This window comes from Ranitomeya variabilis, chromosome 2 (genome assembly GCF_051348905.1).
Source record: "Ranitomeya variabilis isolate aRanVar5 chromosome 2, aRanVar5.hap1, whole genome shotgun sequence".
NCBI classification, from domain to species: domain Eukaryota; kingdom Metazoa; phylum Chordata; class Amphibia; order Anura; family Dendrobatidae; genus Ranitomeya; species Ranitomeya variabilis.
Genome location: NC_135233.1, coordinates 911987899 through 912003181, shown reverse-complemented (window position 1 = coordinate 912003181; position 15283 = coordinate 911987899). Strand labels below are relative to the sequence as shown.

The 15283-nt window shown below is 39.7% G+C and overlaps 1 protein-coding gene across 10 annotated transcripts in view; it reads right to left on the bottom strand.

The window, feature by feature from the left end:
• Positions 1-15283, bottom strand: part of MECOM (MDS1 and EVI1 complex locus) — an 857842-nt gene that overhangs the window by 42633 nt on the left and 799926 nt on the right. For all 10 annotated transcript variants that reach the window (XM_077290592.1, XM_077290594.1, XM_077290593.1 and 7 more), the window contains 3 exons: positions 3989-4091; positions 3565-3781; positions 1793-1940 (listed from right to left, as the gene is read on the bottom strand). In XM_077290592.1, the coding sequence (XP_077146707.1) occupies positions 1793-1940; positions 3565-3781; positions 3989-4091 (468 nt within the window). The remainder of the gene's footprint in view (positions 1-1792; positions 1941-3564; positions 3782-3988; positions 4092-15283) is intronic.

Below are 15283 nucleotides of genomic sequence, written 5' to 3'. Positions count from 1 at the left end.
CACATTGATCACAAGGTAATAGTGCATAGTATTGGACCACGCCCCCTTGTAAAGAAAATAAAGAACAGCACCACATATAAAAGGCCCATATTTTGGGAACAAAATATTGGATTTAAAAAAAATTATATTTTTTTTTTCAAAGGAGCAGTAGGAATAAAATAAGAGCAAAAGTTGGACAATTTTGGCATGCTGACAGATCCTTGTGAACAATCCTTTATTGTTAAAATAATCACAAAATGTTGAGTATCGACATTCAGCAATGATAAGGGAGTCGGAGAAGAGAAGCCTGAGAGCAAAAATGAAAACAGAAGTCATAATAACCATAGGCAAGCTTTCCTTTGCCCAGGACAAGGTTCAGTTCCCCTTCTTAATACTGGTGTCTAAATACCCTAACCAAAGAAAAAGTAGCTTCTTCATGACACCCAGTACCCTTAGCACATTCCCCAGTTGCTCCTCCCAAGCTATTCATGGTCCTATGACTCCCAGTACCCTTGGCACATTCCCCAGTTGCTCCCAAGCTACTCATGGCCCTATGACACCCAAGTACCCTTGGCACATTCCCCAGTTGCTCCTCCCAAGCTATTCATTGTCCTATGACTCCCAGTACCCTTGGCACATTCCCCAGTTGCTCCCAAGCTACTCATGGCCCTATGACACCCAGTACCCTTGGCACATTCCCCAGTTGCTCCTCCCAAGCTATTCATGGTCCTATGACTCCCAGTACCCTTGGCACATTCCCCAGTTGCTCCCAAGCTACTCATGTCCATATGACACCCAGTACCCTTGGCACATTCCCCAGTTGCTCCCAAGCTACTCATGGCCCTATGACACCCAGTACCCTTGGCACATTCCCCAGTTGCTCCTCCCAAGCTATTCATGGTCCTATGACTCCCAGTACCCTTGGCACATTCCCCAGTTGCTCCCAAGCTACTCATGTCCCTATGACACCCAGTACCCTTGGCACATTCCCCAGTTGCTCCCAAGCTACTCATGGCCCTATGACACCCAGTACCCTTGGCACATTCCCCAGTTGCTCCCAAGATACTCATGGCCCTATGACACCCAGTACCCTTGGCACATTCCCCAGTTGCTCAAAAGCTATTCATGGCCCTATGACTCCCAGTACCTTTGGCACATTCCCCAGTTGCTCCTCCCAAGCTACTCATGGCCCTATGACACCCAGTACCCTTGGCACATGCCCCAGTTACTCCCCCCAAGCTAATCCTCTGGTTACAACCATCATCATCCCTGCGCCATTTCAGGGACCTATTGATTTCTGAATACAAGAGAAAACAGTTCCAGCATCCATGGAAAAATGTAAAACTTATCATTTTGGGAAAAAAATATGCTAAAAATATAGCATGTTACTGGGGCTGAAAAGCTAATACATATTGCCAAAAAAAAGATCAGAAAAAAAAAAGATGCAATGCCGAGACAAAGACCACAGTTGGTCTTTTTTCCATTCATTGTTTTGCCACATGAGGATCAGGTCGGAGTTCCGTGTACCTGAACAAGTATATTGGAGAGCTGATCTATGTACTTTATTACTGGTTAAACTTTTTGATGTATCCCTTACTTGCAAACGTACAGGTAGATAAAGGAATCAGACATACCAATGTTGAAGAAGGAAGAGAGAGCAACCTCAGCTTTGGTTGCCTCATGGTTAGGACAGATCCTTTAAGTGTGATCACCATCTGAACATAATACTTGTAAATAATAACGCATCTCATCATTTGCCTACTTGTCTCAGATTATGGTGAATTTGCAATGACCAAACACAAATTCACATTACCTTGGAGCAGTTCTCACACTCGTAGTGCTTTCCAGTATCATGTGACATCTGATGGCGGATTAAGTTGGACTTCCAGTTAAAGGCTTTCGGGCACTGATCACATTTATATTCTCTCTCCTCTGTGTGAGACTGTAAGTGCTTATCCAGGCTGAAGAAGAAATGCAGACACATAAATATACAAGTCTATCCCATGCTAAGCATGCTGTAAAAGTATTACATCATGGACATGAGATAAGAAAACTTTGCAGAATGTTTTTATAGGTGGAAGAGCTACAGACTTTATATTAAAGTTATAACATACATGGCATCTATACTACTGGTCAGCTGCAATTTGTCTGCCAGATTTCAGAACCCAGTGGATGAAATATAAATATGGTATATCCTATTCTTTGGCATTCATATGCTAAAAAATATATATATATATTATAATTTAGTGAAACTGAATAAACACAAGCGACAAAGTAATAAACAGGACAAGGAAAATCTAATTTGTTGACAGGAAAATGTATCGACTGTATAAATAAAGTGGTTGAATCTTCATCAAATCTATTTGTCAAGGTACAGTATATTAAACAAAAAAAATGTAGGTGACATCTATCTTTAAATAGGTAGGAGATGATCTGAAAGGGAATCTGTCAGCAGGATTTTATCCCCCACCACTGAAAAAATAAACTGCATGAAGCTCTTTTAAAGAAGAGACCAGCAATACTTTTTACATGGCCAGTCCAATCCTCCATTACTGAAAAATCAGCATTTGAAATTTTAAAGAGGCTGAAGCCTCTGTCACTCCAGCTCTATTCACTGCTCAACATTCTTGCTTGACCAACAGCCTCTATGTTGTGCGACTTCAGGCAAAGGAGCCATCACTAAAGCAGTCAGAGGCATCACTAGGTGGGGAATAGACCTGGAGTGGCAGAGACTTTGGATCTTCAGCCTCATTTCCATATCAATATGAATGCCGATTTCTCAGTAACATAGGTACAGACTTGCCTACATATGGGTACTGCTCGACTGGTCTTTGAAACAGTTACATGCACATATGATTCCCTTTACGTGGGGGTCTGTCATTCCAAAATGACTCCAAACCAAGCACAGGTGTTCGCTGCACCCTTGGCAGGACCAAACAGGTCAGCATACCTTCCATCCTACTTGTTTTCCATTGATCTCAGCCCTTCTCTGGTTGCTGTAAAGTCAGTTCTGTTAATCAAGGAAGAGGAGGGAGGAGATACTTGCACCTAATGTCTGTGTTTGATTGGGACTGTCATTTTGTACTGGTAAGACTTTTTAATCTGCAGCATATCAATTTATGCTATGATGTTTTCCTGGACATTTGACCTATTATAAGACATGGGCTCAAATTTAAAACAAATTTGTCATAAAACGATTAATTTGCACCATCTTTTTTTTCTATCACAAATCTAAGCCACATGTGAACGTATCCTAGGCATATGTTCCAGCGGGAAAAATGCGGTGTATTTTTTTCTAAGATTTGCATGGGGAAAATCTGCTGAATATTTCTTACAGCAGCATTGTGTATGAGAATTTGTAGAGTTAATTTACCAGTGAGGGACCCCAAAATGACGCATTTATACAGAGCATATAACAGTAGATTTCACCCTTTTCTCTGCAAAGAGGAAAATATATGGCAAAACTGGACAATCCAAAGAAGACGTATATAGAGATGCGGATTTTGCAGCAGTTTTATTGATGTAGAAATTCACCCTGGAAATGTCCGGTGGGAGTGTACCCAAACAATGGCGAACATTGCTGACCTTTGTATGTCTGGAAACACCTGATCACATTCTTTACACTCATGGGAGAGTTGCATCTCAATGAGATCACTATCATCATCGAGATTTGGCTTGAAATGGTTCTCAACCATTGAAAAAGCTGAGTGGGGTGTCCCACAGGGAAACTTCTGGTGGTCGCTCAGTTCGTCGTGGGATTCAAACAGCTGATCGCACTCCTCACAGCGATACTGACACTCCTCTGTTTAATAAAGCACAAAAATGGCGTAAGTGCATGTAATAAAGGAGGACACACAACAGCAAATCTAACCATATAGAACAAACCAGAATGACCAAACGGTAAAGAGAAAAAAAATGCGTCTGCTGCACTGAGAATTTATTCTATGGCTTTCAGCCTCCGGGTCACACCATGTGGGCACCAGACAATAGGGAATGGTATGGAGCTTACCATGGATGTCAGGAGCCATTGTCACATGAGTATAATCTTCACTCTTCATGAACAATAAGAGCTCTTCGCCCGGCTCAATGTCAGCTACAACTCTGTAGAATATCTGTAACAACGGAGACAGTAGAATCAGCGCCGGTGCTAAAACCCGCATGTCATTATGTGTGCGCTCAATGTTTACCTTTTCAAATGGGACCATAACTAACTATACGACGCCGTAAAAGGTGATTAGCCAATCGCACTCCCCGCTGAGTTACACGTGCTGAATGCAGAAAACATGGCAAGACAAGCCAAAGCATGAGAAAGAAATTAAAACCAATTGTGTGTCCGAAAGAAAAGGAAAAATCAGACTTGTATCACTGGGTATAGAAAGCTTTCTGCATTTCAGATAATGACCAGGCAGGATTTACATTTTATGTTTCCCTAGGCCATTACATGCACTCAAGCCCCCCAAAGTCCTCCACTTGACACTATAGTTCTTCATAACTTTAATGCTTTGTACATGCCATGAATGTAGAAAGAAACCAAAACTTCCAATAAAGACCATACATAGGCTTTTGTAAATAACTTAAAAGCTGCAGGTACACACAAGTCTATGGTCGTAAATTCTGTCAGACCCCAATACGATCATTGGGACTTGGTCATCAACATGGTTCTCTAAAGAACCTCATCATGACAGCAGAAAAGCAGGGTATGGTCAATATTTTATGGCTTGTTTTGATCAGTAAAACAATCTCTACATTTTTTTGTTTGCTCAGCATTAGTTCTCCGTTTAACAATAAGACAAGCTATAGGTTTTGCAGATTGAGAAACGGCTTTAGCCATGTGTTACGGAACGGCTGCCACATAATCTCATTTAGTCACATTAGATAAAAACCTTTTCCTTAGATTTTGCACATTTTGTAAAATCTAAGTGGCAAGAAATGGTATAATACCGAAGGCTTATAACTGCCACATAGACAGAAACTATCCCCAAGGGCTCGCTCACACCACCATATGAAACGGACGAGTGCTATCCAATTATTTATTGAATAGCACTCAGACCAATGACATGTAATGTACCTGTACCAGTGCTGATCAGAGTTTTTTTTACCTTCATACATATTTGGCGCAAGAAAAAAAAAAAATTGTAAGTTGCAATTTGCTGCATAAATTGGGTGAGACTCGCCTATTCAAGTCTATGAGTGCATGGAAATTATCGGGCTGCACTTGGATGACAGATTGATTCTTAGAATGGAAAAGACTGGAGAAATGTTGTCCTCCATCTTCTCCTCACAGTGTGCTCCAATTCTCAGATAACACTATGCCGACACGCTGACCAACCCAGTTATCTCAGATGAGAATCTATGGTCTACTAGCCTAAGTAAGTATTTTTCTTTTTATTCCGTCACATTTTTTCTTTTAGGTCATACTACTGCTTTTATCCAATTAAAGCCTCCACCTCTATCAGCAAGATGGAGAAGTATTGTATACCAACTGATTCTGTGGTGTATGTACTCGTCTCCGATTGATCAATCCCATGATATAGCTGATTTGGTTAACACTACAAACATGCAAGACCCTTGCATCTCCTCTAAAGCTCTCCCTAAAGAGGGATTTCCACGACAACAACACGTAATGTTTCCCCTGCAATTCTGTCAAGATAAGACTACAAGATCCAGCATCTTCCCTGCATTTCTGCTGTAAAAAAAAAATTCTAATAAACATATCAACTATTCACAAGTGTAGCTCGCACATCGTTGGGAATCTGGAAATTGGTACCTCCATAGATCACAAGAACAGGGGTCCCAAAGTTCAATATGTGAGAGTGATGAATTATTGAGCATGTGAGACACAAGGCCAGTTTAAGACAAAGTGAGGCCCTGGGTAAAAGTTTAATGTAGGGCCCCAAATGCCAACATATCGCATCACACAAATATTTAGGTTGCATTTAAAAGTGTCTGGTTCAGGACAGGTAAATGAGTGCGATGGACAATATTGAAATCATTTACGCTTGTTTCCTGGCCCCTTACACAGGTTTACGAAGAATGATGAGTACCAAACGATCAACCTGTCCCCATACAGAATCATGCCATCGGCAGCATTTCTGCACGTTACTCCGGGCAATGTGCTGCCGAGAACAAGGACTTCTGTTCCACTATAAACAATCCAATCACCCAATGAATGAGCAGCATTTTAGTCATTCTTGGGCGAGTTGCTGACATGTTTACACCTGTGAACTCTCATGTGCACTGCTGGTATTTATAAATGTGGATGCTACATACACAGCTTGTGACACACACACGTATGTACCGTACACACACAAACACGTATAGGAATCCCCAACACCCGGATGTATATACAGCACATATATACTTTCAAGAGTCCATACATTCTAGGCTAAACCACAGACACTCAGACACTCAGGCCCGTTCACATCATAGGCTGTCCGTCATAATACGCTCTTTGTAATCACTAACACACTGACCAAAAGATTCTGAACACAAAACTCTGTATAGTCATTAAGAATTACCAAACAATGTTACATTATTATTTATATAGCACCATTAATTCCATGGTGCTGTACATGAGAACGGGGTTACGTACAGAGTTATAGATATCGTTTACAGTAAACAAATTTTACGATGACAGACGAGACAGGTTCCACAAACCGGAGAGTCAGTAAGAAGAACGTTATCATAGGATCAATAGGAGTGCAATTTCAAATTATTTTTTTTATTTTTTTTTTAGGGGGGGTTTTATTGTATCATGTACACCATATGGTAAAACTGACCTGGCAATATGATTTTTATATATGTGTATACACACACTTTTTTTTTTTTTTTTTTTTTTTGTGTGCGAGGGATTAATTTGTGCAACCTGAGCTGACTTTTATACTGATACTATTTTGGGGCAGATACAATGTTTTCATCTCCTCTTTTTGCATTTTATTGCAATGTAGAGGCGGACAAAGAACGTAATTCTGGCATTTTTATTTTCTTTCCCTTCACATTGTTTACCAATCGGATTCATTTACTTGATATTTTCATAGATCGGACTTTTACGAATGCAGTGATACCAAATATGTGTCTTTTTTAGTGCTATTCTCAGTGTAGCTCATGCTGTAGAGGCTGGGGTGTGAGAACCCTGGGCAATTGCCTATTTTTCGCCCCTAATGCCGGCCCTGGGGAGACTGTGACAACTCCATTAATACTGTATAAGAGCAGAGGTTGCATATTCTCGCTAATGCTTCCTTCTCACTGGAGATTTTGTCACCTTTTTGTCAAGAGTCGTCTGGGATCTTCGCAGCCAAATACCGAGCAATTATAGATTTATTTTCTGTCTTATAGATGAGTGAGCAATGTTTGTAGGACAAAAACCCTTTAAAAAAGTAATTGTCACCTTATTCATGCTGCCTGAATAACTCAGACATCGGCGATATTATTGCAGCCAACTACATTATTACTCCGGCCAGAAACATAGATGCCTAATCCATAATCCAAGGTAGGTCATTGACCAGATCCTCTCCAATCCCCTGATCTAACAAATCTCTCCATATGCACAAACACAGGGAGAGATCTGTCAGTTAAGGGGATCTAGACGGAAAGAAACCACCGGTGGGCCGGGCTCAGACAATTCATCAGAGACGCATAGTCCCTGGCTAAATGTTCATAGTAAAACATTTACACCTGCAATGTCACAGCCATTAATCAGCTGACAGGTCTATTTAAGGATGAGATAACAAGTTCTGTTGATCCATTGCTTTGGCTACTTTGGAGGCTAAGGGACCAAAGATTTCCCGGACTTGGTCTAACAGAAACAAGGCCCATGGTCCTATGTCCAAGTCGTAAAGTCTCCTGGGACTTTACGAATGATATATAAAGAACCCTCATACTCCCCTGCCTTAGGAATAAGGAAGCAGCAGCCAGAGCTACATATGGGATACTTATATCAGCTAAATCTTATACGTTATAGATTGAAAATTATCTGGTTCTCAGCTCTTTTCTTTAATCCAGCAAGTAAAACGCATAATTTTCAGCTTTTGGTTACAAATTGATTGTCCTTTTTATTGCAACATGTAGCGAGTAAGGTGTAGTTAGCATGCAGTTCCAGTAGATGGCTCTAAAGGCTAGCTGTGCATCGCGGTCCATACGTAAACCATGACAAAGTTATCCTAGAATCACAAAGATGGGCAGATTGTAAGACTAACAAAATGGAATCAAACGAAAAATTGTGTCTCTTATTCTTCTTCATTTTTAAAGTTTTGATATCAAACATTTTAATCATAATAAATATGACATATTATGCATAAACACATTGTGTCCTCATAACACGGAAAGAAGATCACTTGTCATCACCATTTTCCACCTACCAACTGTTCCAATAACAAGTTTTTCATGTATTTATAAAATGACTTCCATTTCCTTTTGGGTGGCAGAATTAATTCCCAAAAGAGAAGTTAAATTGTTTTCTATGAAACTAGTATCCAACACTAATTCTGAGCCTTTACTGGGGACAGAAACAAATATGAGTGATCATGGTCTTTGCATCAGAAAAAAATATGTTGGGGTGTTAAAAGTAGCAAGAAAATAATATTGAGTGTATTGAGGTACTAGTAATACATTTTATATTTGATACAGAATACTTGGGAGGAAATATTTCTGCCTAACAAAGTCACTCATTACTGTAATGAAGTTAATACAATTACATTTAGAATTGACATTCTCTGGATTCTACCCTGTAGTTGGGATTTCTTCACACGGATATTCTTTGATCACATGTACATTTCTTAAAATGGGTGGGTGCTTTTAGCTTATAAAAAAAATAAAAAATTCTAATGGATGTCACTGAAAAGAAGGTTCACACTGGAAGTGTACTTCCCTTTAGGAACAATGAGCGTCTCTCAGCACTTAGCATCACCTCTTTTGGCAGCTCTCACAGGTTCGGCTTATTGGCTTCCTTTCCAGCAGCATGTTGACATTTGAATTGTGACATATTAGAACTTTGCATTGGCTTCTCGGAAACCGGCAGGTTCAGAGGACAATACTCCCCAAGTCAGTTAACTTTTGCAATACTCCTTCCCTGTGATTGTGAACATGGTCTCAAGTACTTCTAAACTATTATTGGAGAAAAGCTTTGACTCCTGGTCAGATTTTCAGGATGGCTAATGCAAAATAATGGACATATAGACATGTAGCAAGGTTGAGTTGGGAGTTTGACATTACTCAACCTATTATATGGAATCTATTCCATCATCCTAACTTCAGGATTTATTACTAGAGATAAGAGGATGTTTTTAAAAAAATAATAATTCTTCACCATTGATTCTCCCAAATGTGAATGAATCCTATTTGCTATAAATCAATTCCACTATCTAAAGTAATTATGTTTCAGTTCCAAAAGGATCTAATGCTAAATTCCCATCTATAAAATCTAGACGGAATTACTTTCTAAACCATATGTTCAATCCGCAGAGGTTATTTGTTGACTGTACAACTTGAACACTTGTTTTGATGTAGAAAGCGATAGTTAACCTTGTTAATAAAATTCACTTTAAATTTCATTTCCATGAAATTTCTCACCCTAAATGGGACTCAATTAATTCTAAACACTACAACTATTTATCAATTCAAACAAACATGTTGACTGACCCCCCAAAAAAACCAAAAACCTGGCAGCACAGAGCTCAGGATTTTATTCCATAATTTCCTAGTATATAACGGACAACATAGCTACATACAGAGATCAGATAATATAGAAAAGACAAAAAGGTAGTCTATGAGAAGATGTGGAATATTGCATTTTCTCAAAAGTATAAAACATGCCCCCAAATGAGGAGAACCTGGATTTATAGGCTTAAATGTTCCTTTCTCAGACATCATATGCACAATGCCAGAGCAGAGCTGTTTGTAGTCAACAGGTTCACTTTAAGAATAAACTTTCTTCTCTGACCACCCCACCACTATCAGGAGGACAGATTTCCCACTGCTTACCATTAATTTACAATTAGCACATCCATTAAAATTATCAGGATGCTATCTTGAGAAATGCATAAGCGGAGCCCACTACCAATTAATTTTAGAAGCCTTGATCTTGTAAGTTGATAGCGCAAACAGACCTCAGAGATACTCAGTTCTCTGGCTCCTTATGAAGTTGGCCTTAGAATTAATTTACGGTCGTATAATTGACATAGGGCAATCAGATTGTCCCAATTATAAGGGTACAGTAACTGGCCAGTTAAGGGTAGAGTTATACTCTAAGACTATATTTGGTGTATATAAAAAAATAAAATAAAAAAAAAAGCCAAATTATAAATGTTGATCAAAATGAACGAAAAAAAAATTCTATTCCAGTAACAAAAATGTTGAGTTCCCAACAACAAATAATTTGGAAAATTAAAATTAAACTATTTTTTTGGAAGAAGATCCATTATCCTCACCATAAAACACAGTGGCCTCTCTCAATCATAATTTGCAATTAAATCTAAAAAAGTCATCTGGCGGCGGTAGCCGGCACTCAGTGATGTCATAGCCGTCTCTCTGCAGTGGGAGGGACTAGTAAACTTATTTCCACACGCTGCTGCAATGTTTGTCGGGTGTCGTATTCGCCTGGCTGTTTGGGAAAGGAAGAAATGCTCTCTTCGAGGACATAAATTAGGTGCTGTTGTACAGAAGGCCAGCGACAGAAGAGCAAAAGTGTTTAAAAAGCAGCAGTACACGAGTGGTGAACTTCATGCTTCATAAATTACATGCACATAAATACGTTTTATGCAGCCAGTCACTGCCCTATTACACGAGATATTATTTATTATTCAGCGCTGGTAAAATAACCTTTGCTATGCCAAAAGGAACCTCTCCAGCCATTTCTGTCACCGACTTGTTTTAGGAAGCGACAAATTCACATCTTTTTTTTTTTTTTATTCCCCCCCCCTAAATAAATATTCGGATTGCGTTCCAAAACATACAACCTAAAAATTTACCGCCGTAGAAATGTGAACTCTCAACTTTCAGATTAAATCCCACATTTGTACAGCACCAGACTGAAAGAAAAATCATTACTTAGAAAGGACACTAGAAAAAGCCAAAATGATTCCCCCTTTGAAATAGGTGACGCGGGGTCTGATGTTCGGTGTTAAATCTTCACTGTCGGCCATGTACAGGTCATTTCATTTAGGATTAATAGACTCCATTTGCCATCTCTGAAAATGACTGAAGTGTGAATTATGAACGACCTTTGGCCTATTCAGGAAGTTGTAATAATTGAACTAATAAAGGAAAATTTTCCTCTCTGTGTTGCAGCGGGCGGCTGCTGGAAGTCGTCTTTGAAGGAAAATGTTGATTTTTTCCATGCTTCAGTGAAAAGCATTGCATGCTCCTTGTCCGATACACTATTATTTATGGACCAGAAAATAAGCCCAAGTATACGTACATCGTAAAGTAGACTAAAAAAAAGGACGAACTGCAATGATCATGTCAAACTACAAGACACCACAGACCCTGGAACAAACCCTGCATCCTAGTGCATCACAGCAGGATTTTATCTGTCCCACGATACACAGAAATATGCGCTAGTGTTTGCCTTTTTTACCCTGCAACGACATCCAAGATTCCTGTTGTGAAACAGATGACCATTAAGCTACAGCAACCCTATGCTATATAAAAATAGCTGCATCCTCCAGCAGAGGACTGGCCGCTGTGAAGCAGTCAGCATCCACCGGTGAAGGGGTCATGCACTTATGCAAGATGGTGACTAGCAATATATTTTACTACTATGGACTGTCATACTATATATCAGCACACTCAGACACGCCAGTACTTTAATTGTGTTATTTGCGCACTGAAGGTTATTCATTAATATATTGTTGTAGGTATTAAGAAAAGGGTAATATGTAATTAATTGGCACCACGAGGGGAGGCAAACGGAGGACACCACGAGAGGAGGCAAACGGAGGACACCACGAGAGGAGGCAAACGGAGGACACCACGAGAGGAGGCAAACGGAGGACACCACGAGAGGAGGCAAACGGAGGACACCATGAAAGGAGGCAAACGGAGGACACCATGAGAGGAGGCAAACAGAGGACACCATGAGAGGAGGCAAACGGAGGACACCATGAGAGGAGGCAAACGGAGGACACCATGAGAGGAGGCAAACGGAGGACACCATGAGAGGAGGCAAACAGAGGACACCATGAGAGGAAGCAAACGGAGGAAACCATGAGATGAAGCAAACGGAGGAAACCATGAGGGGAAGCAAACGGAGGACACCATGAGGGGAGGCAAGCGGTCGACACCATGAAGGGAAGCAAACGGTCGACACCATGAGGAGAGGCAAACGGAGGGCACCATGAGGGGAGGCAAACGGAGGACACCATGAGGGGAGGCAAACGGAGGACACCATGAGGGGGAGGCAAACGGTCGACACCATGAGGGGAGGCAAACGGTCGACACCATGAAGGGAGGCAAACGGTGGACACCATGAGGGGAGGCAAACGGTGGACACCATGAGGGGAGGCAAACGGAGGACACCATGAGGGGAGGCAAACGGAGGACACCATGAGGGGAGGCAAACGGAGGACACCATGAGGGGAGGCAAACGGAGGACACCATGAGGGGAGGCAAACGGAGGACACCATGAAAGGAGGCAAACGGTCGACACCATGAGAAGAGGCAAACGGTCGACACCATGAGAAGAGTCAAACAAAGGATACCATGAGAGGAGACAAATGAAGGACACCATGACAGGAGGCAAACAATGGACACCATTAGAGTACTACAATTTTGATCAAAGCCAACAAATAAATCAACACTATAAAACATGACTTGAAATAATTTTAAAAAGCATTTAGTATTTTTTGTACCCCCATTGAAAATTAATAATTGTGGTTTACAATGTTAATGTCTTATTAAAAAAGTAGCAACAGCTTTATATTACTACAAATCAAAGCAATGTCGTGTTAGACAATCTTTGCTGAAACTAGTACTTCTACAACAAACACTAGAAAGAAAAGATTCATCAGCATGGAAGAATATTTTTACATTTTTGCAGGGTAAACTCCATAAAGACAAAAGAGATGACATTAGAAAAAAAAAATACCGTATATCGTTTTATAAGAGGGGCAGCTGTAGACAGAGACACATCCCGTAAAGTAAGGTAAAAGTGGGAGAATGATCTAACAAATGTTCCGGCAAACAAACTTCTGCTCAACAACACATACCAGAGACCAAATAATAGAGTTGTGTATGTAAAAAGTTAGTTTGCTTGTCTAGGGGTAAAACATTTGGGAAATTGACGTGATATTTATCCATCATAACAATACTCGTTATATGCATTATGGAATCCGCTATTAAAATCCCACACAAGTAAAAGTGATTGTAGATGATATAACAAAATCTGAGGGGCTTTGCAGCACAAGGACCCTGATTTATTATATAGGTATTGCTCTCCAGGTAATTGTAAGGGTTTTAGAGAGTGTTCATTGATATAAAAGTGAAACAACAGAACCCGGGTCACAGCAGTGTTAACAACACAGAAACAGAACTGTTAAAAGTGGGAAACAGAAAGGTTAGAGAACCCCGGATTTAATGCAGGGCCCATGTGAAAACCTGCACTGTGCGACCTGCAATAAATGCAGAGCGGCTCTGCGCTGCGGATGGAGTGGAGAACCCTGCACATGGTGCTACTACATGGAAGGCAATTTGCGGCACGTTGAGTTTACAAATAAAGATGTCAGGAACATTAAGCAGGGGGTGTTTTTTTTCCACGGCCACAATCTTAACATGAAACATACGAGGAGTGGTTTGCGAGAGACTCAAATATTTTCCCAGAGCAATAATTAAAATGGAAATTAGCAGGGAGACCCATTTCCAGCCAGAAAGGCCTACAATTTGCATAGCGTTGCTGGCATGTGCTTGTGTATATAAACTTTTATTGTACGAGACCAAAAGCCTGCGATTCTTCAGAAGGGGACAAGCTGATAGTTACGGACTTGTTTCTGAAACGCAACGGCGCTCAAAATAAATGTACACGATGCGTTTTACGACACTGCAGAATTTACAGGCACAAATATAACAGTAGCAAAATGGCCCTTATGTGAAGGGCTCCGCTGCAGTCGGGCAGCTGACTGGTGGCATGCAAGGGGTTAAGGTCAAATATCTCGCAGGCAGATGAATTAGGAATCTCAGCATTGTAATCTTTATAGTAAACCAGTCAATTACAGGTTACTCTGGTGATAAGTAATGGCATGCAACAATTCTGTTTGCCCATTAGATCGCAAGCTCCTCTGGACAGGGTGCTCTCACAGTTCCATAAGCTACATTGTATCACTTTGATAATTGCACATTACACGTTCCCACATATCAACACTGTATAATAATAAAAATCATCATCTTTATTGCTTTTCTACAGTAAAAAGGTAAATTATTTCAGTTCTTGGCCATTGTTAAATTATAATGTACAGTATAGGATATTCTCACCATTTCTCTTTTCAGAGAAAAATACTGAACAATGTCAAATATCAAAATTATTCTATCACAACATTAAAGTCTCCTGTATTATTAACATAACTAAATATTGAGCTTATGCGTCCTTCACGGAGTTCAAGGCATTTTAATATAAACTCCACTGTACATCATCATTGCAAATAATTTGTGCAATAAGCAGAAAAACAATAACTAATTTGGCGACATGTTATAAATATTTCATGTATAGAAAGCATATTTTAAATATAATGTATGATTTTATTATATTTGGATGCAATGTAATAAAACAATAAATGCAAAAAATAAAGCATATTAAAAACTAACAAAAAAACAAAAACAAATTAAAAATAATCATCATGACGATACAGCGCTGAGTTTTACACACTGAGGCTATAACAACCTGTGGCCACAATTTTACAAGCACGTTTGGCATGAAATCCTGTTAGGAGACAAATTACTGCAGTTAATGCTAAGCTTTCAGACACTATGCAATTAGGAGGGCCAAAATATTAAGTCGTGAACAACATGCCAGGATGGAACGTTCCAACAACATTTAGAATGTGTCAGGAAAACGATCCTAATTATTTGTTTATTTTGAAAAATGTCAAACAGTTTTCCTATACAATATATTTGCCATTTATATTTTATCCAAGCCAAACTTGTTATTTGGCTTAAGAAGAACAAATACATTTTAAAAAGATTAATGTGATAAATTTATCAAAGCTAATTAATTTGCAAAAGAGAAAAAAAAAAAAAAAAGCATATATTTCCATTTTGAACCATGCTTTCCGCTGAGTATCATTAGAAATGGACATGTAAAGGGTTAAGCAATAATAAT